This window comes from Alexandromys fortis, unplaced genomic scaffold (genome assembly GCF_014885135.2).
Source record: "Alexandromys fortis isolate MF-2015 unplaced genomic scaffold, M_Fortis_MF-2015_v1.1 scaffold_190, whole genome shotgun sequence".
NCBI lineage: Eukaryota > Metazoa > Chordata > Mammalia > Rodentia > Cricetidae > Alexandromys > Alexandromys fortis.
Genome location: NW_026068059.1, coordinates 2,454,054 through 2,477,295, shown reverse-complemented (window position 1 = coordinate 2,477,295; position 23,242 = coordinate 2,454,054). Strand labels below are relative to the sequence as shown.

The 23,242-nt window shown below is 52.8% G+C and overlaps 1 protein-coding gene across 1 annotated transcript in view; it reads right to left on the bottom strand.

Moving 5' to 3' along the window:
- Window positions 1-17,290, bottom strand: part of Nectin1 (nectin cell adhesion molecule 1) — a 61,129-nt gene extending 43,839 nt beyond the window's left edge. Inside the window, exon 1 of the mRNA XM_050120094.1 lies at window positions 16,941-17,290. Coding sequence (XP_049976051.1) covers window positions 16,941-17,016 — 76 coding nt within the window. The 5' untranslated portion in view covers window positions 17,017-17,290. The remainder of the gene's footprint in view (window positions 1-16,940) is intronic.
- Between the last annotated feature and the right edge of the window lie 5,952 nt (window positions 17,291-23,242).

Genomic DNA, 23,242 nt, shown 5'->3' with positions numbered 1-23,242 from the left:
TGCAGGGGCCTAAAGTGTTCCCTGAAGCAGGTGGGGAGGGGTTCAGAAGCCAGGACCCCTTCTAATGATGGCCCTTGCTGTAGGACACTGAATCACAGGCTCCATGCTCTGAAGACACCTACTTCCCAGTGGGGGACGTAGAAGGCCCCGCTCCTTAGGTGGTTCATTTGTGGGAGTTGGGGTTACCCTCCCATTGTAGAGTAGGAAGATGTGAGGCCTCCACAGGGAAACTTTGAAGTGGGAGACAGAAAAGGTACCTGGAAGGAGGCAGAAGGACAAGGGCAGCCCTGCATGCCCCAATGTGCACGCATGGAAAGTACTTATGAATGGAAGTGGAAGGAGGGGGAGCAGTGTGTGTGGGAGGCCACAAGAAGCCCGGGAACGGGCTGGGGAGATGACAGACAGATCCTGGGAACTCCAGCTAGCTCCGGGACAGCGGTGCTTCTTGTCACGAGTTCGCAGGTGAAGGCATGGCAAAGACGAGGGGACGAGACAGAGCAGGTTGAGGGGAGGACTTAGCTATTTTTTTCCCAGCATCCCCCAGGCCACTTCTCTCACCACAAACCTCAGTCTCAAGCCACTTGGTTGTCATGGAAACAGGATGGAATAGAACAGATGGTCTCTACTAGCCAAATTCCAATTAAACAGGGCAGAGATAGATAGGAAAGGGGGTGTGATCTGATGGGGCCACGGAGGGCTCTGCCCCACAGCCCACCTCACGCATACCCAGGGATCCCCTAGGATGGACGGGAGACTTGGGCAGAGAGTCTCACTGCCAGGCACCCGTGTCCTCACGCTTTCAGTCCTTAAAGATGCAGGGCAGGGAGGTCGAGGAAATGTCAGCTGTAGGGAACGCACTGGGGGATTCACCTTTAAATTCAGCGCATCAAAATGAAGGCACACACGCACACATGCACGCACATATACACAAGCACGCCTGTGCGCCGAAAACACATCTACAGGAACAGAAGCACGCAGGAGCAGTGCAGAAAGGTTAAGCAAAGTCATTACAGAGACACACTTTTAACACGGTACAAAGAAAATGCTTTGGAAACAAAATAAGCAATTTATTCCCATTTATTTAATTAACATCTTGGAAGACTCTCATCAAAAGCCTTCTAATAGAGATATAAACATACACCTGTGATCGCATACAGTCCCTGGCCTCAAAGACACAGGACAAATGGACTAATAACATGAGCGCTGCTGCTTCGTTCCGACTGTGCACTGAGTGCGGTGGCCGCAGAGGAAATGACAGATCTGCAGAAGGCGACTGGAAATGAGAGGACCTACGCAGAGGGTGCATGGGGCTTTGAAGGGTGAGTAGGAGCTTGCCGGGCAGTGAGGCCAGAACAAAGCTGGGAAAGAATGCAGCTTGCAGGGGAATACATTCGTTTGAGTGGAACTGATGTGTAGAGCAGAGCAATCAGTGGGAGGAAAAGACCCCTAGATGAGGCCTGGTACAAACGGTGCCACTTCTAATGTGAACACGCCAATATCCGGCACACCGAAACATGCCACCACTCGGTTCCCGCTTGCAAAGCCACCCAGCCTCACACAGCCTGGCACACACAACTACAGTGCTCCAGTACTTAGCAAATGAGGAAAAAAGATTTGTTTGCTCCGAAAAAAGCGAGGTGGGTATAGAGGTGTCAGGAAAAACGGAGCATCCGAAGTTCTCTCTTGGCTACGGGGTGAGAAAGGGTGCCAAGAGTGGCACAGAGACGGGGTGCTCCAGAGCCAGCTGGCTCCCATCACGTTAGCATACATTTATGAGGCACCTGCTGCCTACGAGGCTCTGAGCTGGGCTGTGTGAAGGCCTTCCTTAAGGAGCGAAGGGCCTAGAGGAAGGGAGAGGAGACAGTCACACTGAGCAAACAGGGTATCTCACAGGCAGATGTGCTCGGGCTGGGGCTCGGCCATCAGCAGGAAGTAAGGCCCAGGAACAGGAGCTGGAGTGGTTCACTCTATGCCCAGATAACAGGATGGGAAGTAGCTCTGGAAAAACATGTCTGGCTGCAGCAGAAGGCTAGCCCAGCGATGCTCAGTGTGTTGCCTGGGGGGACCGCAGCAATGGTTTTGGTGGTTTGTTCTGTTTTGGTTTTGTTTGTTTGTCTGTCTGAGACAAGGTAGCCTAGGCGGACCTCAAACCCACAGTGATCTGCCTGCCTCTTCCCCCACTTCCCTAAATTCTGGGATTACAGGCTTGTAATCCTGGCTTGAAGACGTCTATTGTCACGTCACAGCACACAGAGGATAAAAGGGTGAAAGCTACTGGCCTCTAGTGAGTAGAGGCCAGGGAAATTGCTAAACGTGCTTCCATGTGCAGGGTGGCCCATGCCAAAGGATGTCTGGCTTCCAAGCGAGCAGTGCTAAGGCTGAAAGGCATGGCCTAGATCGTGGGGCACGGACTGAGGTTGGAAGCAATGAAGAGCCCATGAGGGCTTCCCAGTGGGATGGGACAGTGGTATGCTCAAACTTCTCTTCATTCTGCCAGTGATGAGTGGCTGCTCAGGAATGGGGAAAGACATTGGGGAAGAGTGACAGTACTGAGCTCAGAGGTGTCCCAAGGATAGTGCCAGGCCTTGCAGCAGCAAAGGGGAAAGAGGGAAGGACAGCGAACAGACCTGGGGGTTCCAATGGCACAAACGGGAAGAGTCCCAGGGTGGACAGGGACAAGTGAGTAAAGATCTTGGGGTACAGTACTACACACAGGTCAGGGTGAACTAAGAGGTGGAGGGTTTCTCGTTAGCCCTCCTCCTTCCCCAGGGCCTCCCAAGGCTCCATGCCCACCTCCACACACGTCTTCCACTTGGGGGTGTCCCTGTCTGTCTCCTAAGGCATCGGGGCTCAATGTCAAGCTCTCTGTCCTGGAGCATCCTCTAGACCCACCCGCGTGAAGGCCAGCTATCCACGTCTCCATCCCAGTCTCTTTATCCACTCAAGCAGTTCTGACATTCCGCACAACTCCCAGGGGCCGGGAACCCCCTGTCTTGAGGATAGACCCCCATTTTGTGTATGTCTATGAGGGAGAGGAGGGGAGTCCACCCTGGCACCCTGGCTTCATTCAGCTCTGGCCTTTCTCTGGCTTCCCTTTCTGCCACTCTGTCCCCTGATGGCCGGTTTGTAAGACCAGCTAGGGAAACTGTTCAAAGGGCCACCAGGACAGGATTATACCCAAGATCGTAAGTCAGAGGCGGGAAACCTGGCCAGCCTCCAACCAGCAAGTGCCCCCATAGTCAATAAAGAAAATACTAGAACCCCACAACGTGTGACTCCCCCTCTTTTTACCTAACATGGCAGGACCCGGTGCAAACTGGTCTCAGGTGCCCCCAACATGGACCATGAATAAACTCGTGAATCATGTTTCTAGTTGCTTAAAGCATTTCTTCTTGACACACAGTACCTGGCACAAAGGAGTGGCCCGAGAAATATCCGTTGGCTCATTCCTCTTACAGGGACCACAGGGCTGCAGAAAGGGCCCACATATAATGGCAGCCTTGCTCTTTAGGGTACCTGGAGACCCTCTGTGGGTGGCCTGCCCTCCCAGCAGGAAGAATCTAGGGACATCCACAGCCTGTGGGGGAGGGCAGGGGAGGCTGGTCACTAATCTCTCTTGGAGATTACACAGCAGGCTGATTCTGGGTGCCGGAGACCAACTGGGGGGATGGGAGCATGATGGGAGGCTCTTGCCTGAGATGGGGGTAGGGGAGGTGGCGGGACCAAGCAGATGGGGCTTCTTTTCTGGGACCTGGATATAGCCAGAAAGACCTCTAGGATTAGGGGTTGAAATTTGGGGACAAAACTGCCAATGATTTATTAACTAGAGTTGCCAAAGATTAACCCAAACGCCTAGACCTTTAGGCTCAGGCTTCCTCTGTCATCTAAGTTGAACAACCCCCACTCCCAACCCCGTGCAATTAGGCTACTTGTGGTCTGGCTCTTATCTTCCGGTGCCCTGATGGCTGCTACTCTCCTATGACTCCTACACCCAGGATTGACAGTTGTTTGGGACAGGTCCCCAGCTTGTCTGAGTGAACAGGGAGGTCCTCAGCCCTGTCCAAGTCTTCATTTCAACCTCTCCAATGGCTGGCTTGGCCGACTGCTGTTAGCATCTTACATCCCCAAACTCAGGCTTGGACCAGGCTGGGGGTCTGAAGGAGAGGAGGGAAGAACGATCAGACACCGTCTCTGCTAGAGGGGGACTAATGACAGGCATGGCTGCAAGCATCAGTGAGTAGCCTGGGGTGTGGGCTCTACACAGCTCAGTCTCAGGGAAGCAGGAGCTGGGTAAGGTGGAGGCAGGTTGAGTAGATCCTGGGTGACCCCTCACCTTTCACCTGGCATGCTCAAAAAGGCTTCTGAGTGGCCCTGAAAGTAGAGGAAAGTTGATTGTCCCCCTCAGCCTTGGCTTTGGGGAACTGGGAGCCCAGTGGCTGTGTGGGTGCCAGGATAGTTCTGTCAGACTACCTCTGCCCTTGAACTTCCACCTGCAGAATTTGCTTCAGTATCCTAGTGCCAAAAAGTGAGCGCCCCACCCTGCCACATGCTGGGTCTGGCCCTTCCTGTGTTGTGACATGCCCCAGAGCTGCTGCCCATACTGGGTCATGAAACACCAGAAAACAGGAGAGGCTACTGGGAGATCACTCCACCTGCGGCACCCCATGGGGTCACCAGACTCTCCAAAGCAGTTAGAAATTTGGTCCCCAGGAGGGCACAGGAACCTTGGAGCCCACGAACAGCAGGCCCCACCCCCATCCCCCCGCAATCTCCCAGGTAACAGACACAGGCAGAAAGGGTCCCATCCCACCACCCTGGCTGCCCCCAAGCAGCCTCAGGGCCACCCCACACATCATGATCCTCTGCAATATGCTCCCTCCACCATCCCCCTTTCCCCATCACTAACTTAATTCCTTAATTCCCACTGGAGATAAGCCGATCTTCCACTGCAATTTATAGTTAATCCAAAAGAAAACAGGGGTGGGAAGGGGTGAGGGCTGGGCTAGAGGATGGGGGTGACAATGGAGGGAGGTGTGAAGCCAGCCTGCCCACTCCACCTCCTCTTAGATCTCTCACAGTCAACTGAGAATCGAGGCCAAAATCCCAGGCTGCTCAGTCTACTTCTGGTACACTGGGTTCAGTCTGGGGCAGTACTTCTGCTACTAGCTCTCCAGACAAATTGTTCCCAAAGACAGCACCAGAGACTGAGAGGTGTGTGACGCTGGGCCACCAAAGCACATGGGGTCGGGGAGAAAGCTGTGGCTTGAGGCCTCTCTGAGCAGAAGATAAGGGCATCAGATGTGCCCCAGGCAATTTCAGGGGACGGCGAAGGAGCTGGTGTATCAGGACACAGATCTTGGTATAGCTGTATGGGGAATGTAGGGCTTCCAAGGAGGGTCTCTAGAGGGGTTCACACTGTCCCTAGAGGGGTTCGCACTGAAGCTGGAAGCTCTACCAACTGGAAGGAGTTTGGGTAAGGGGGTTCAGGATGTGAACATGGTAGTACTTTATTTGATTTTGCCTCCAATACTGAGACTCCAGAATTTTGACGGACCTGCTCTGTCCTCTTTGATGGGACTGGGAAACTCCCTAAGTTGTGGTTCTATTGGGAGGCTCTCTCTAGTCCTGGGACTGGTGGGGAAGCAGGGGCTCTCCTTGAAGGGTGTAGGAGAACCTGACCTAGCTTGTTTATCCTTAAGTTCAAAACAGGGAAGATTCAGGGAGATGAGCGTTGACATGACCCACCAGGCTGCAACACGCTGTCTACATAGCCTCCCAGGCATCTGTGTTGTGGGCATTCTTGCCTAAGGGAGAATTCACCTGAGGTGTCATATGCTGTGTGTGAGGGCAGAGGGCATAGGGCTGATGCCATCCTCTGTTGGCCAGGGCATTATGTGTGCTGCTGTGTCCTTGGCTGCCATCTCCAAGGGAATGTAGGAATGCACCATGCTTGCACAAGGGTGGTCAGGAGTATGTGGGAGAGTCAGAATCTTGAGCCTCTCTCATTTAATCGTGGCTTCCAACTTCTTAAGAAAGGAGACCAAATGGCCCCAAAGAGGCACCAGGCACCAGGCGACCCCCTGGGGTGGTGGTAGGGAAGGCACATCTCTGCCCCTAGCCTGGAGGAGGGGATATTGTGACCATATGATAGGTTACCGCTGCTAGAAGGGGGCCCTCCTTTGGAGACGGAATTTTCCTTCTCTAAGCTCAGGGACCATGGATGAAGAGCTAATGATGGCCCCTAGTATGGCACCAGGCTCTCTATCAGTTTTCAGTTGCTTTCTCTTTCAAAGCCTCCACCCAAACCTAACAGTTAAGGGAACCTACGTTTATAGGTCGTATGTCATCAATCCACAGGCCAACACAGGTCACTCAAAATCTTACGACCAAAACAACTTGTGGGTTCAATCTTGAGAAGAAAAATAGTGAAACACGTTGTTACTGATCATACAGAAAAAAAAAAAAATTGCAAGTGACCTCCAAGTGTCTCTACGTGGCACTGGGGACAGAGCAGACATTGGCTAGGGGAGGCAGCCACCTCTCATCTTCCGGGACCCAGACTCTGAGCCAGCACCAGTAGCTTGGCGAGAGCCCCCGCTCCATGAAGATGTCGAGCCGCTAATCAGGAGCAGACACATACACACATCGCATGTGACCTCATGTGTGCACACATACACAATCACAAACCTCCCTAGTACACACACAGGAGACACGAAAACACTCATGAAGAACACACATAAACCACACAGATTATTACCACAGCGCAAACCGTGTCCACAGCGCTGAGGGGATGGGGTAATGGAGTGATAGGGCGTGGACGCGGTAAGAAGCAGCGCTGCCTGGGAATGATGCCTCCATGCAGGGCTTGGGGCGGGGTGGATATGGAGAATTCCCAGCTATCCCTGCGGCAGCAGCGCTGTGAGGTGGGCGCCAAGGATTGTCACTGCATCCCCTCCTTTATCACCCCCGCTTCTCTTCAGTGCAGACCCAGGCCCATTATCTGCCTCCTGGGAGGGCTGGGTAGGGTGCTGTGGCAGGGACAGAGGAGGGAGCAGGGGAGTAGGGTCTGTAGCCTAAGTTCCCCTAAAGGCCCATCCATCAAGTCGTCGGAGATAATCAGTGCTCAGCTGGTTCAGGACACTGATGACTCTCTGGGCACCACAGACACAAAGAATAAATTTAGGAAGGGGCTGTGTAGGAGGTATCTGGGTAGCAGGGCTGCTGTCTTGCCTGGGAAGGGAGAGAAGGCCCATCCATCATTCTGAGAGATGCAGCAATCTAGGCCAATGAGATGGCGACGCTTCAGGGCGGGGGTGGTGGGCAGTAATAATAAAATCATCTCGTGCACGGTGTGGCTGCTCCGTCAGTATCTTATTTACACTTGGGAGATGTCTGTCCCTGCCTGTGCTCCAACTGAGACTCCCAGAGAAGCTGTACAATACAGCCACCATAGGTGCAAAACCTCCTGGGAAGGGGGCCCCTTTGTGATCACGGTGCAATTCCCAGGTTTGGGGAGGATCCAAGCAGATCCTAAGTCTGCTTCTTCTGGGGGCTTTCAAGTAGATTCCAGTCTGGGATGGCTCCAGCTGGTGTTTGGGCCACAGGGGCCTCATTATGATTCAAGCTAGTGGAGCATGGACAATCTGAGGGTCTGGGAGGAATTTCTCTTTGGCTTCGGAACCGATCAGATGACTCTGCTTCAGCCCAGCTAACTTCCCAATTAAGCCAGCGGAGCCTTGAGGCCAGAGTCCACTGGGTGACCTGTAGGGTCATGAGGGCCCAGGAAAAAGCACTAGCTCTGGGTGACCCTGAGAGGGCAATGTGTTCACGCCCTGTGCAGAGGCCATTGTTAGTCCTGAGCCACAACCTGGGGAAAGGTCTGAGTTTTTCACTCCCAGGATTGTCTCTGCTAGGCTTCTCCAATTTTTTATCTGGCTGCACCCTACTGCATGGCTGAGGATCCCAGGCCCCGAGGGATGCACTGCCCCCCCCCCTCCAGCTCCTGGTCCCTGGCCTCCCTGGGGCAGAGGAAGCACTGGTCCTTTCATCCCAAGAGATCAAAGCTTCCTACACAGGTGAACACCCTAAATCCGCCCCTGCAGAGGCCCCTCCCTTTCTATCTTTTGGGAATCCTAGGAGACAGCAAAGGATAGAACCTTCCAGAAGCCTAAGATGAGCTCAGGACCCACCTAGGATACCTTGATACCTGTTATGAAGTTTACTGAGAGAAGCCACTGCCCTGCTTCTTGTGTCTGCATGGAGCATGGTGGGAGGCTCCCACAATGGCACTGGTAATGTGTACACTCAGGGAGGAAAGAAGGATAACATGGTATCTTATCTGTTCCAGCACAGCCAATGGACACTCCTGAGGTCCAGGAGGGGTAGGGACATGAGAAGGGACAGGATGGTCCAGGAACATACTCATTGCGCTTCTAAAACTTCTAACATAGCTAAAGGACACCCCATAGCTCCCAGGCCATGCAACCACAGGACGGGGTTATATGTGATCCTCAAAGGGACACAGATGTAAGCAGTAGCACGCTAAGCACAGAGCTGAACCACTCTTAATGTACTATCTTGCAAATGCTCCACGCTTAGCAAACAGGCTCCTCCACCATTTGCCCACAAAGCTCTGGAAGAGAAGCAACTCAGCCAAGTGGAAGCATCATGGACACTGGGTCTGACTTCTTAGACCCGAACTCTGACTCTGCCACTCGTCAGCTGAGTGACCGCAGGCAAGTCACCTAACCTGTCTGGGTCTCATCCTTCCAGACATAAAAGTCGGCAAACCGCATCTACCATGAACATTCCACGTGATCTGTGATGATCATACGTTATTAGATGATGCTGCCAACAGTGTCTGGCACCCAAGATCTCCGAATACAACTTTGCTTTCACCATCACTATTATTCATGCAACAGTCCATCCACGCAGCAGCACTCCTAGCTGACTACAGGGCTGGCTCCGCCTTAGGCCAGCATTAGGCCACGAGAAAATTCAACCAAGAGGTCCTCGTGGCCTTGTGAAGAAGATAAAGCCCACGTTCAAATAACGATGGGGCACCAATGAGATACGGCAAGGCTGATGAGAGAAGTTATCCGCAGCTGGAGGGCGGACCGCGAAGGCTTCATGATGCTATTAGCTCAAATTTAGTGTTTAGAGTTAGCCTTTAAAGGAAACAGTGGATAAGGTGCAGGAACGGAAGATGCAAAGGCACTGGAGTGGGGAAAACACTTGGCCTGAACATAGGAGTGTGCAGGCGAGGGCACTGAGCCACTGCAGGGAAGGAACTGCCATCATAGGCTCCTGAGCTCGTAAGAGTCCTTCTCGGGTGTATCCTGGGAGTGTGGGAACATGGGAGGGAGCCTGGAGTCAGGGCAAGATGCAAGCCAGGAGCAGCAGTAGCAGCCTCACCAAGGAGATACTGTCACCAGAGTTCATAGCAGTGGCTTGACCCAGAGGCACCTTCTCTTACTCTCATCTTAGCAGTTGACAGGGAGGGGTTGACACCTGAGGTGTGGCTCAGAGGCAGAGAGGGGAACCCCATCCCAGTGTCACTTAAACAGCATAAGTGGCTTACAGAGAATGCCCTGGAGCCATTACTGGTCCCTTGCCCCCTTCCCTCAGTATAGAGTTGACTGTGTCTGCCCAAAGAGCTCATGCTTCCCTCTCCACTGACTCACCTGGCGGTCCTACCAGCTCACCTGCCAAAGCGTGGGCTGCCCTGCATGACCCTCTCATGGGAGCAGGGCAGACCCGGGAGCCTGAGTGTGCTCACACCAGTTATTTGAGTCTGGCCTGCATTTTCCCAATAAGCCCGAGGCACCAAGAGGGATCTTGTTTGTTTTTCATGGTGACAGCTATGGAGCCATGCTGGTATCCTGGTAGTCTGGGTTTCAGGTGAGACTATAGCATAGATACATTGGGTGCAGGCAGAACAAGGCTGGCTGTTCGTGGGCACTAGAGCCTGCTATAAAACAGATAGCCCCATCTTTGGGGAGCAGAACTCTGGTCAAGGCACCCAACTCCAGGGAGCAGGTGAGACAGGACTCATGCCAAGGGTACTAGGTGGTTCTTGGTAGGAACTGGCTCTTTCAGTCTTGGATGAAAACTCCAGTTAGAGATGAGGAAAATGCTTTGGCCACAAGGTCTCTAGTTCTCTATCCTCTGCCATTTGGATGGAAAGACAGGCCAAGATTTAGTCCAAGGCCACTGAGGACCCCGGGTTGTATCTCTGCTCCAGCTACATGTGGGGATGGTATGCTGTCCCTGTCCCAAGGGTCTTCATCCATGGGGTGATGATGGTGCAGCCTACAGTCAGCTCCTTTTAGGGAACAGCCCGGGAGGGAGCTGGGTCTTCTCCCTGCAGGCAGGGGGCAGAACTGAGAGTCCAGCTGGCTTCCAGCTTTGCGGTATAAGCATTCCAGGACTTTGGAGGGATGGCCTCCATTTAAGCCCATCGATTGACCTCAGTCTCTCAATGGGACATTCTTGTGCCCATGGCCAATGGCCCATTTTGCTTCCTGGACCACGCCTGCAGCTGGGTCCCAAAGGAGCCACGAGCCAGCAGAACTAATGTCCTCTAATGAGATTCGGGCCAGAGTGGTCAGGCGGGTTTTATTGTCTGTGGCTGGGTAATGAGACTCCTCATAAACTGAGAGTGATTTGGGGTCTGTTTAGGCTAGAGGTGGCGGGGGTTGTTCGGGCAAGGGAGTTGACTCAAAGTGCCAAATTGTACCCCCAAACCTCTCTTGGGTGCTCCATCCACCCCATGATGCTTTCTGGGCTCCTGCTTTCTGCCTGAGCCAAGCCCACACCCTGTCCTGGCATGCCCATACCCTGGGGCCCCACGCTCACACCTCAGGGCCCTGCCCTGGTCTCAGCCCACATTTCCAGGGGAGGATGCTCCCTGTCTCCCGCTCCTTCACCGCTCCACTGGTAGGCTTACCCTGTGCCAACCTGGGTTCTGTGTCACCTCCAGAAGCACTCTTCTTCATGGTTTCCACTTACCCCTCACCTCCTCCAGGAGCCGCCATACCTGCTGTAGGTCAGGAAGGTGGCAGCTGGCGGTGGCTGACAAAGCCAATGACTATATCATGGAGACAATGGTGACCTGGCGCAACCCCTTCTGTGTGCCCATCCCAGCTTGTTCCTTCTTTCTGGTCTACTGGATTCACCCCAGAAGCCTGGTGCCTAATAATGGTCACACTCGCATGGGAAGGCAACATGTCATCAAACTAAGATCCACTTTCTTTGTTTGCGGAAAGGAAACAATATTAATTCTAACACAACTCACGCGAATTCTAGCTGAAGCTCCGAGTGGAGAGTGGTACCCACCACACCCGGGTTCCATCTGCATTATTTTCATGACAATTAAGTGGAAGTGTCCAACTTGTAACAGAAGACCGGGAAGAGAAGGAGGTAACCCCAGGAAGGACTCTCTTTACCCGGCCTCTACCGCCTCACCAAGATCTGTTATCTCCCCTCCCCTCAGATGTAGAAGTTTAAAGAAAAGCAGGGGCAGAGAGTCCCAGGCTCTCCCTGCCAGCCCTGGGCCGCTGCCTCTGCAAGCACTCCAGATGGGCAATGGCGCCCCAGCTGGGCTGCAGCCAGGGAGTGAAGCCTGGAGAGCCCTGGGCAACATGCTGCAGAACAAAGGCTGCCCAGCACCTGCTGCCTGTGGAGTACCCGGCCTCCACAGGACTGGCCTGGGCAGGTACCTTCAGCCAGTCAGGCCACCCGGGTCCTCCCACCGTGCCAGCAGCTCCCAGGTGGCTGCAGCATCATGCCCAAATAGGGGCAGGGCCACTCAGAGGAAAGACATTGGGAGAGAACCTGGGCTCTTCATTATTTCGTGCTATCACATGCTAGCCTTAAGCTAAACACTTTTAGTTCATCATTCCCCATCTCTCCTTGAAAGCCTGGATTTCATAGCAACATTTAGTTCCATTTTACAGATAGGAAACCTGAGGCTCATGCAGCAACCCTGCTAAGGTCTCTCAACTAGTCATCAGTAGAGCTGGGATTCCAACCTAGCTTGGCCAGTTTTCACTAAGTTGGGCCACCAAGATGGGGTGAACACTTGGTTACGGGAGGAGGACAGCTAAGCGACCTGCTTCTCTGCCTTCTACTGAGAGTCTGAGAAAGGCACAGTTCTCATGCCCTACCCCTGGGGAATAAAACCCTATAACTTCCTCTTCTGCATTTCCCAGGATAAAGGTTACCTACCAGTTGCCCTCGAGACCCTCCTCTCTGCTATCACACAGTCTCTGGGTCTGTCTTGGATCTCTACTGTTACACTTGGTTTGCCTCTGCTTGTGGAAGGGTCAAGGTTCTGAGAGTGTATCTGACACGTTGTCTCACACTTCTTCATTTTCCTCTTCTAGCTCCACCAGGCACTCGGAGCTTCAAGGGTTAACTGGATGCAGGGGTGTTTTCTCCAGCTCAGGGCATTCCCTCTGCAAGGTGATCTGGCTCAGATCTTAAGTTACCTCCTGTCTCAGGCAGCACATCTGCTGTTGGCTCTGTGGGCTTGTTCTCTATGGAGTGGGGTCGACAGCCCAGGGGAATACTTGTGTGCTAGGCTCGGGTGAGGAGGCTAAGCCCCCAAGACCGCTGTGTCCTACTCCTTGTTCCTTCCTGCCACCTCCTTTTCTAACAAATGGGCTCTCTCCTTCTATTGCCCAAGCCTAGGATTCTCTCAGGTACATTCATGTTGCTGACCTGGCCACCCACCTGGCTCTGCAGACTTCTTACAGGAACCAAAGGACTTGCTATCTTTGAAAAAGGACAGTGTGGTACCTAACTCCCCCAAATTCCTTTCCCTAAGTGCCCATGCAGGAAGCAAAGATCCATAAGGAGGAACTGAAAACCTATGTCCCCTGGCCCCTTCCAGACATTTCAGGATCTTGAGAGCCTATGGAGTAGGCCAGGCCCATTATGGCTCCAGCATTGCTCTGATGGCTGAGGAGACAACAGAAGGTTCATAAGAAGAGAGAAGACTTTCCAGGTGTCCTCAAGGTCTTGTGCTCCTCCCTGTAAGGATTTAGGGGAAAGCCAAGGACAGAGAAGCAAGAAAGCAGCACCAAGGCTTCCTGGGACCCAGCAGTTTTTCCTGGAGTAAGCCAGCTAAGAGTAAATTCTGGGTCTCTTCCCAAAGTCACCCTCAAGTCACTGAGGTAGACACAGGCATTGTCAAGGCTCAAAGCTACCTATGTGACCCATCCAGATGCCATAAAAAGTCAGTTATGTGTGAACATGCATTTGGTACTTACAGCCCCAGTCCCATGGTGATCGCAAATATGAATACAGATACTAACTAATTCTAGTCCTTGTAGATCTGTGCTTGTAACAGTGAATTGGAGGTGACCAACATCATCACACAGAGCCCCATGTACATGTGTATACACACCCACTCTGGAGCAAAGGCGAGCCTGTCAGAGTGTTAGAGGCCAAGTCCCACAACTGGCTACAGGACATTCTTACCTGGAGTGCTGGCTACTGTTCAAAGTTAAAGGTGAGAGAAAAAAAAAAGGCCCAACAGGTGATGTAGACACCTCTCTGCCCTTTCCTCAGTAGAGAGGTTTTCAATTTGCCAAGCTAACCAGGAAAGATACCATCAGAAGAGCAGAAGCTACAGTCACACCTCCCTTGGGTGTTTTCGATTTGTGCTGAACAATGAACATTAGTCAGCTGCTAAACAATGGGAGCATCATAGATGCAGCAATGGGAGCCGACCCTCTGGCCCTCCAACCCAGCCCGCTGGCTCAGCTGTGGGCACAGCCACGCTGGCAGCCTACAACTGGGCCCACAGGCCAGGCAGCCCAGGCGATCGCCCAGGTGGACTCATTGTGCAGAGCCAAGTGGCCAAGGAAGGAACTGGCAGCCTACAACTGGTCCCAGCTTGCTTGAGGAAGCCACTGGCTACGTGGACTAGTCCGGGTTCAGAAAGCTTCTAGACCACTCGGCCAGGACTGCTGGGCTCACGCTCTGCAGTGTCCAGCCTTCCCTCCAGCCTTGAGGGTTAGGCCTTGAATCTGACTCAGATGCTCTCCGCAAGGCTACCTGACTAATAGGCCTGGAAACGGCTGTGTTTGACACTGCAAACCCCAGGCCAGGAGAATGGATGCTGCTATGGTGCCTGGCCCAGTAAATCCAAGCCCACCATGGTCTTTGAGAAACAGGCAAAAGGAAAAGAACCCAACAGCTTAGCTCAGGGGGCTTCAAAGGAAAGCACCAGGAATGGGTGCTGTGCACAGGTAGCCTAAAGGGAACGAATGCTGTGGCCTGACAGGTCTTTGCATGGTGAGCTTGACACCTAGGGTGTGGGTTTCTTTCTAGACCAAATGTGTAGGGAAGCCAATTAGAGAGGGTGTGGTATAGGTGGGACACCTACTTCCCAGGCAGCTTCTCCATCCCATCCTCTTCTGGAACACTGTGGGTAACACTGACCCTCTCCTCTAAGTGAGCATCCTGGAAGGAACCTATCATCTCCGGAAACAAAGTCCTGGGCCCGTTCTACCCTACCTGTACTGTCTATCATACAGAAACATAAAACATACTTCTCTTTGTACACTTCAAGAGCCAGATCAGCTGTGTTACGAAGTCGGGAATCATCACATACACTGGGGGCTCCTTCCTCTCCACTTCCACAGTGTTCCCTGTCGCAGCCCAGGAGAACCCAGTAAAGAGCAGCAGACTGGCAAATCCCCAGAGAAAGACCAGAGTAGGAAGAAGCGGAGGAAGGGAGAGGAAGGTGCACAGTGGGGATGGGGTGCCAGCTGGGCCTCCCTGCCTTCTCAGTCGGAGGACCAGACTGAGTGTAGCCATACCTGCCGCTTTCTGTCACAGCGGACTCAGAAAGCAAGCAGAGCAGCAGACAGGCTCCATCTAGGAGCTGGGTGAGCCCAGGAACTTCGGTTGCCTCCACAGCACCCATTCACCAGTCACAATCATTAGCAGAGCACCTACTAAAATACCTCTGGGCTGTGATTCCTTTCTGGGCATCCTAGCTTCTTGCTAGATTTTTGGTGGGGGAGCAACTGCTTTGAGCCAGGTGAGTGTCACCTCCCTGTCTTGTAGGCGGAGCACATCGGGCCATTAACCCCCAAGGACGGAATTAAACATGCTTCAACCCATGCTTCAACCCAAAACGGAGAAATAGAGTAACAAATAGAGAGGGGTGAGCTTCCTTCCTCAAATCCTCTGGCCCTTTGTCCATCCCAGGATTAGGTTAACCCCTAGCGTGCTAGGAATCCTTAGGGCTCTTGGCGAGTTCTCCTTGCCCTGGGTTCTGGGAAGGGTTAGGGATTTAAAAGGTTCTCTCAAGCCTGTGCTGACCGGGTACATTCTAGAGGCTGAGTTTCTGTCTGTACTGCACTTGACGTCAGCAGCAAGAAAAGGGATGAAAACATCTCATTACCCCCAGACCATACTGGCAGAGGGTTCAGCACGCTCCTGTGAACAGTGTGGGATGCCCCCTCTTGGGACACTCAAGGGGCGAGTACTCCACACTGCCCATGCCCCTGCTTCCCCAAATCGCTTTCCTGGCACCCACCACTGATGAAGAGGTGCAGTGCCCTAGCAGTGAGCTGGCTGGCAGAAGGAGGCAGGAAAGGAAGTAAATGAGGCCAGGCTCTTGTCTTCCAGGAGTGCATCCAAGCCACACCTGGACAGTCAGGCCAGTCTCTTCCTAACAAACTGCCTGGCAAGCTTGAAGAATCACACTGGCTGGGAAGCCAATATTCTTAATCCAACACCTTATTCTACCACCCCAGGCTGGCGACCACCAGTTACAGTCAAGCTTCCCCTAGCCCCCCAAAGCCCCATCTTGCTAAGGCCAGAGCTCATCTCAGGTTTGTTTTTGAGGGGGGGGGAGGGGTGGCTAGAGAGATGCTTCCCCCACCTTGACCCAAATTAGTGTCCTGTTGGCAGCTCAGTTGCTTCCCCAGGGACACAAGGGGTTAAATCCAGGCGATGGGACTCGGTAGGATTTGCCTCCTAAACGCATTTTCCAGTTCATTCCCCAGCACAATATGCCTGGGCCGGTCCCAGCCTCCGCCCCCCACCCCATCCGTCAGAACTGGCCACTACGGGCCACCGCAGGGTCGGGCGCGGAGTTAACCCCTCTTCTGCCAGCAGCTCACACCTCGAGGAAAGACTCGCGGGACACCTTTGGGGCCTCTCGGGAAAGTGGGTCATGCGGCCACCTGGCTGGCATGAAGCCCACGGAGCTTCCTCCTGGGAGAGCCCTCTGCTTTAGAAGTGGAGTTCCAAGGCGGAGCCCAGTCCCGCGCAAGGCCGGGAGTTTGCGATCCCAAGACGGCCCGGCCTTACCCTCCAGAAAAGGAACCGCAGGTGAGCAAGAAGCTGCTTGTGCCGCAGGAGCCGGCTCCAAGCGCCCGCTGTGGGGCGATGTGGGACAAGAGGGGGCCCCCCGCGAGCCCGAAACCGTCTGACAAGAGGCCGCCAAAAGAAACGAAGCCCCCTGCAACCCTCCAAGCCCACAGCCCACCAGCTCCGAGACTGACGCCCTCCCCCTGGGGCTGTTGTCTCATACCCCAAGCCCGTGATTACCGTGATTATTTTGCATTTATGTAACACTCAGTGTTTCCAAACTGCTTCTCGAGCTGAGAACTGGTTATTAAATAAATAGAACCCTATTACATATTATTATTTTTGTGAAGAACTAAGCGGAGAAAGTGCTTTCTTGCTACATAGAGACGTGCATCCGATTGCTTCCCTGCAGGGCAGGCTGTTCGGCTTCTCAATCCCTTTCTCCACGGTGCCACCTCCTGCCCCCCCATCCAAGCGTGACCCAACTTTTCTGGCTCCGTTCGCTCCCTACAACCCAGTCGTGCCCGTCATCCAGCTCCCAGTCCCGAGGAGGCTCTGGTTAGGTGGAGGATATGGGGGGTGGGAAGCAGAGGCGATCGCCTTACCTGGGAAGAAGGTGGCCAAACCGAGAGCGAGTCCCCACCAGCGTCCAACGGCGCCCGCAAGCCCCATCCGAGCCATCGGAGGGCGGGGGTTCGGCGAAAGGGGCGGCCAGGAGGGCGCTCCTCGCGCTCCAGAAACCAGCCTGGAAGACGAGGGCGGATCGCTGGCGGCCGGCTGGCGCTCGGTGGATCCAGGTCAGCCGCAGCCGTCGGCCGGGGCGGGATGGGCTGGGTGGGATCCGCGCGGCCGCAATCCGGGCCCGGGCTGCCGCCGGCTCAGAGCCTCAGCAGATGCCCGCCGCAAGTTGCACGAGTCATGCCCCCTTCGCCTCCTCCGCTCTCCTCCTCTTCGACCCGGTCCCCGCCCTCTTCTTCCACGCAGAACCGGGCTGGGGAGAGGGACCCACCCCCGGCGCGCCCGGCTGCCCGACTAGCGCGGCGCAGGCTCCCGGCCCTGGGCGCACTCACACCCTCCCGCTCGGTTCCAACTTGCAGGCGTCCATGGCCGGCCGTTCTCCGAGGGTGGCCGGGCGGTGCGGAGGGCTCGGGGCCCAGGCGGTGGTGTGCGGCTACGGCGGCCAGCTGCCCTCGAGGCTCCGGGCTGCGCGGTCTTGGAGGTGCGAGGGGAGCGAGCCGGGTGCGCCACGGGTCCCCACCGCTGCCGCTGCGCCCGGTGCGGGCGATCCGCAACAATGTGGAGCTGCCTGGGAGCCGAGGCGAGCCGCGCTTGCTGCTCTCCCTCTCTTTCTCTCACTCGCCGATCCAGCCTCTCACCCGCTCTCCCGTGATGTCAGCCCGGGGGGAGGGGTTAGCGTTAACCCCCTCCTGGCTCCCACGCGCCCGGCCCAACCCTGGCCGGGTCTCTGCCCGCGCTCCTGCACCTCCCAACCCCAGGCAGCTGCGGCTGCGAGCGTGGCCGTGGGGTCCCGCGCAGACCCCTTCGCTAGCAAGATGCCCCTCGAGTCGCCTTTTGGCCGTGGAGAGGGCCGGAGGGCGGGCTGCCCTCCCCGGTCGCTGACAAAGGGAGGCAGTGACCCCTAGCGGCCGGCAATGGGGAGAAGCTGCTCGGTAGGGGTGGAGTTAAGATGGGGAGGGGGCGGCCGTGGGGAGCCGTGTGAACGCTGGATCTGGCATTGTCCGAGCTCCGGGGGCTTTTTTAGCCCTTTCCTCCAACCCTGGGCCCATTTCGCAGATGAGGAAACAAAGGCCCAGAGGAGGGCGTAGAGAGTGGTCCCGGGTAGAAAGAAACAGAGAACAGTCTAGAACTCAGCTGGCTAAGCATCTGCACCCCGAGATGTGGACGTAGGACAGAAGCTGCTTAACGGAGGATCAACCGCGAAAGCTGTGGAGAAGCGGAGGGAAAGCATTAGTGGATGAGATAAGGGCACTCAGGTTTCTAGTGGGACATCCTTTATAATCCTCATTGCCTTCAGAGGGTCCTTGTCCCGAAATGGAAGCCTTCTGCTTTCCCTCAAAGAACAAGAAACCAAGTCGGCTACCATTGCTCGCACCTCGTTTCTGAGCGGTTTGCGGGATTCCCGCGAAAGTGGTCCATCCAGTCGGTGTCCCAGAACGGCCTGGACTCTCCGCCCCATCCTGTTCGCCACCCACCACATCCGGGTGGCTTCTTGCCAAGGTGACTGAGCCGGAGGGGCCCTTAGCAGTCTGAAGCGTGGACCTTCTGTTCCCCATCCTTGGCCTGGGAGAGGCAGACAGACAGGGTTTCCCAGTCAAGAGAGTTGAACACTCCCAGGAGGCCTGGCCAGACAACGCCCCCTTTGCCCTTTGCCCAGCCCCAAGGACACAGAGGTACCGGGAAGCAGCCACATTCTGATAAAATGTAAATTTCCCTTTCCAGGAGTGGGAGGGGCAGGAGGATAAAGGAGGGTGACCCTTTCCCTCTACTGAGCTCGTGGCCTCGGTCTCCCAAAGGAGCCACTCCACTCACCTGAACACTCACTCCCAGTAGCCTTTTAGGTGTCACGTGCGTAACTCAGGAACAACTCTCTAACCTAGTAACGGCCAGACCTGGGAATGCATTGCGTGGTCTCACAGTTGGTCCTTGCCCGAAGCTGGGTCTAGTCTAGGGAGGGACACAGAAACCGAAGTTCCGAGGAGTCACTCACCACAGTGTAGTGGGTTTTCAGAATCACCAGGAAAACATCTACCTTAGCCTGAGCTGGGCCGGACCCTTCTGTGAGAAGGGAGCCCTGGGACTGACTGAAGGTCTCAGACTCAGTCCCTCAAGCAACTGGATTTAAGGTAGGGGTCAGCACAGGGAAAACCACAGTTGAGCAACAGCTAGGGTATTAGGTAGGGAGCTCTTAAATAATTGGTCTTAACCCAGCCTCAGCTTGAGGTAAGGTCAAATCTGTAAATTAGAATTATGCCAGGTAGTGGCCGCAGGAGGGTCTTAAGCTGGTGAATGCCCTGTTAAATTTAGCGAGTGGTGGCCAGGCTGGCAGTCAGGAAGCTCCCATCTGGCTGGCAAGTGCTTTTAAGTTTGCCAAAGCCAAAACGATTTTCTTGCTTGTGCCTGACACATCATAGGTTTGGGTTCAAGGGGGGTACTTCAGATACACCGAGTTCTTTCAATTTTCCTATTTCTCCATCAGATTTCCTCTGCTGATAGGAAGGAAAATAAGACCAGGCATCAGAAAGGTGCAAGGTGTGGTTCCAACTCTTTGTTTCTTTGAAATAAAGCTTCTCTGTGTAAGGTATCCCTGGCTGTCTTGGAACTCACTCTTTAGACCAGGCTGGCCTCGAACTCCAAGATCTGCCTGCCTCTGCTTTAGAAGTGCTGGGATTAAAGGTGTGTGCCACCACTGTCCTGCCCTTTGCATGCTGACACTACCTCACTTCTGCGCACATCAGCCTCGTCCTGCGCTCGTGGTTTCTGTGTGGTCCTCACAACACCCTCTGGCAAAGACATGGCAGAACCATCAGCTTTTGCTTTCAAGCTGGAATGTGACAATTAAGTGGATAAAAGGACTCCTGGACTCCTGGGCTCCTAGCTTAAGAGATGGGACCACAAGCTGGGTGGTGGTGGCACACATTTTCCATTTGGGGGTGGGGGTTCGAGACCGGATTTCTCTGTGTAACAGTCTTGGCTGTGCTGGATCTCACTTTGTAGACCAGGCTGACCTCGAACTCACTGAGATACACCTGCCTGTTGGTCCCAAATACTGGAATTAAAGGCATGTGCTACACCCCCCCTCACCCCCGCTTTTTAAAGACAGCTCTGATTGTCCTAGAACTCACTATGTAAACCAGGCTAGTCTTGAACTCACGGCATCTTTCTGTTTCTGCCTCCCAAATGCTGGGACTAAAGGTCTTGGCCACCCAGTTTAAGAGGTGGTTTTTTGTTTGTTTTGTTTTCTTTTCCTCCCCAATCCTAAAGATTTCATTTCTGCTATTTTGGTTATTGGTTTTGTGTTTGAGACAGGTGGTTTTTTTTTTTTTTGTATTGTTTTGTTTTGTTATTTTGACAGGGTTTTCTCTGTGTAACCTCCCTGGCTGTCCTGGAACTTGCTTTGTAGATCAAATGCTGGGATTAAAGGCATGCACTACCACCAACTGGACAGACAGGAGGATATCTTTACATAGTCCTTGCTGACCTTGAAGTTACTATGTAGGCCAGGCTGACCTCAAACTCACAGCTATTCACCTGTCTCCACCTCCTAAGTACTAGGAATTAAAGCTGTGCATCACCATGGCCAGCTCTGACTTCAAATTATTTTTAAAATATGTATTTTATTATTTTTAATATGTGTATATACCTGTGAGTGCAGGGCCTGAAGTGGCCAGAGGCATCAGATCTCTTGAAGTTGAGTTACAAAGTGGGTGCTGGGAGTTGATTTCATGTCTTCCAGGAAAGCAATATTCACTCTTAACCACTGAACCATCTCTTCAGCTCTGGATTCAGATTCTTTTTTTTTTTTTTCAGATTCTTAAATGCCGGTTCCCTCCCTGAGTAACTATGTGTCTTTATACTATAGCCCCCAGTAACTATGTGTCTTTATACGATAGCCCCCAGTAACTATGTGTCTTTAGACAAGTTCATTCCCCCATACTTGCACAAGCTATCCCATAAACCTGTCATTCTCTCTTTTGCCTCCCTTGGTTCAAATTTGATCCATCCTTCAGGTTTGCAATCAATTGCCAGCTTAACTTTCATGAGTTTAGCTTCCTTATCTGTATAACAGGAATAGATAACATACATGTTTTAGGATTGTGAGGATTAAACATGGTACACAATTGGAACAATGCCTAGCATACAAAGAAAACTGTTGTAATGTTGGTCATCATCATTCCTATAATCTCTGTTTCCACATACACTTGTCTTCTTCTCTGCCAGAGGGTTTTATATATACTATATATATACATATATATACTATATCAAAGTATGGTACAGACATTGCATTCCCATCCTGTGCATTTAAAGTATATTTTATTTTGAAATAGGTTTGGATTTACAAAAGAGGCATAACAAAGGCAGAAGAAATGGCTCCATGGTTAAGAGTATTTGCTACCTATCCAGAAGACCCAAGTTCAATTCCCAGAGTCCGATTTAAGTGGTTCACAATCACCTGTAACTCCAATTCCAAGAGACATGACATACTTTTCTGCATTTACACATGGACATACACACAAGCATAATTTTTTGCAAAAAGATCTTTAAAAGCATAAAAGAGAGTGTAGTTTTCATTTGACCCTCACCTACTTTCCTAAATGTTAATAACTTACATATGAGCCATGTAGCAAATTAAGAAATTATCACTACTATATCTCTATTAAATGAAATAAAGAATTTGTTTGTATTTTCTCAAGTTCCTAAATGTCTATTTTCTCTTTATTTCCTCTTCTAGGATCTAAATCAGGACACCACCTGGCATTTAACACAAGCGATTTTCTTTTTCTTTTCTTTTCTTTTTTTATTTTTCGAGATAGGGTTTCTCCGTGGCTTTTTGGTTCCTGTCCTGGAACTAGCTCTTGTAGACCAGGCTGGCCTCGAACTCACAGAGATCCACCTGCCTCTGCCTCTGCCTCCCGAGTGCTGGGATTAAAGGCATGCGCCACCACCGCCCAGCTCACAAGTGATTTTCTAATGCAAGCGATCAGCTCCAAGCTGATCCCTTCCTTCCCTGGCCTGCCAAATTCAGGCCATTATCATGGATCATGGCCTCAGCAATGTCTCCTCCTGGATCCTTCCTGCTTTAGAAGCCTCATATTCCTCTGTTCTAGGACTTTGCATAGGGGAGACTGTACTTTCCTGGGGGTCATCAAATGTATTTCTTCTGTAAGCCCCACCCCCTTTTGTTGTCAGCCTCCTTTTCTTTTGTTCACTTGTGCCACGTCCTCGTGGTGGTAGGTAGACCAGACTTGTCCCCTGTCTCCCCACAGCTGTTTTCTGTATTCCCACAGTCTCATTGGTGATTGATTATTTGCAATGTTTGATCCACTCTAGGTCAGGGACAATACCTGTTTTGTATTCCTAGGACCTAGGAACACACTACATACCCACTAAGCACCTGATGGGAAAGCTTTGTCTTGTCACTTGCATCCTGTGTCCCCTCCTGCTCATCATATGCTCTCCCTGGGCCTTGCTTTTCTCATCTGCAGACGGAAGAGGTTAATGGCCCCACTGGATTTCAAGGGTCCCAGCTCCCTGCTTCAAAAGAGCCATGTTTAAAGAACATGTTGTTTTCACACGCTGTAAACATTGGCCTTCTGAAAAGTATTTCTCTTAATGGAGTTTGAGGATTTGGCTGTTCAGAAAGTTTGAGACTCCTGACTGATTACTGTACTATAAGTTATGATTGTATAAATGTTCATGATTTCACAATTTCATGATGGTTGGTTTAAATAAATTTTTTTTCTTTTTTTCTTCTTCTTCTTTTTGAAGGCAATAGGGAGCCATTGAAGAGTTTTGAACAGAGAAGTGCTTATTGGGAACCGCTGGAGCTGGGCTTCCAGGAGATGAATCTGGCAACGATGTGAGCAGGACAGACAGATGATGATTGGTCAGTGAGGGAGGAGGGGAGCAGAGAGACTGGGTTGTCATGGAAGCCAGTAAGAAGAGAAGAGGATTTAACTGAAGAAGAGGAAGGGGAGAGAGGGGCGGGGGAGTCTGGGGGCGGGAAGGCCACCACCAATAGTGACGGATTCTGCAGGTGCAGGCAGGGATCAGATGGCTCTCGGAAACAGTGGCTGAAGCACCAGTGACCTTTGCGAGAAGGGTGTTGACCTCCGAGGGGGAGCCGAACCCAGATCCCAGTAGGGGGTCAGAGGAAGGGGGAGGGGGA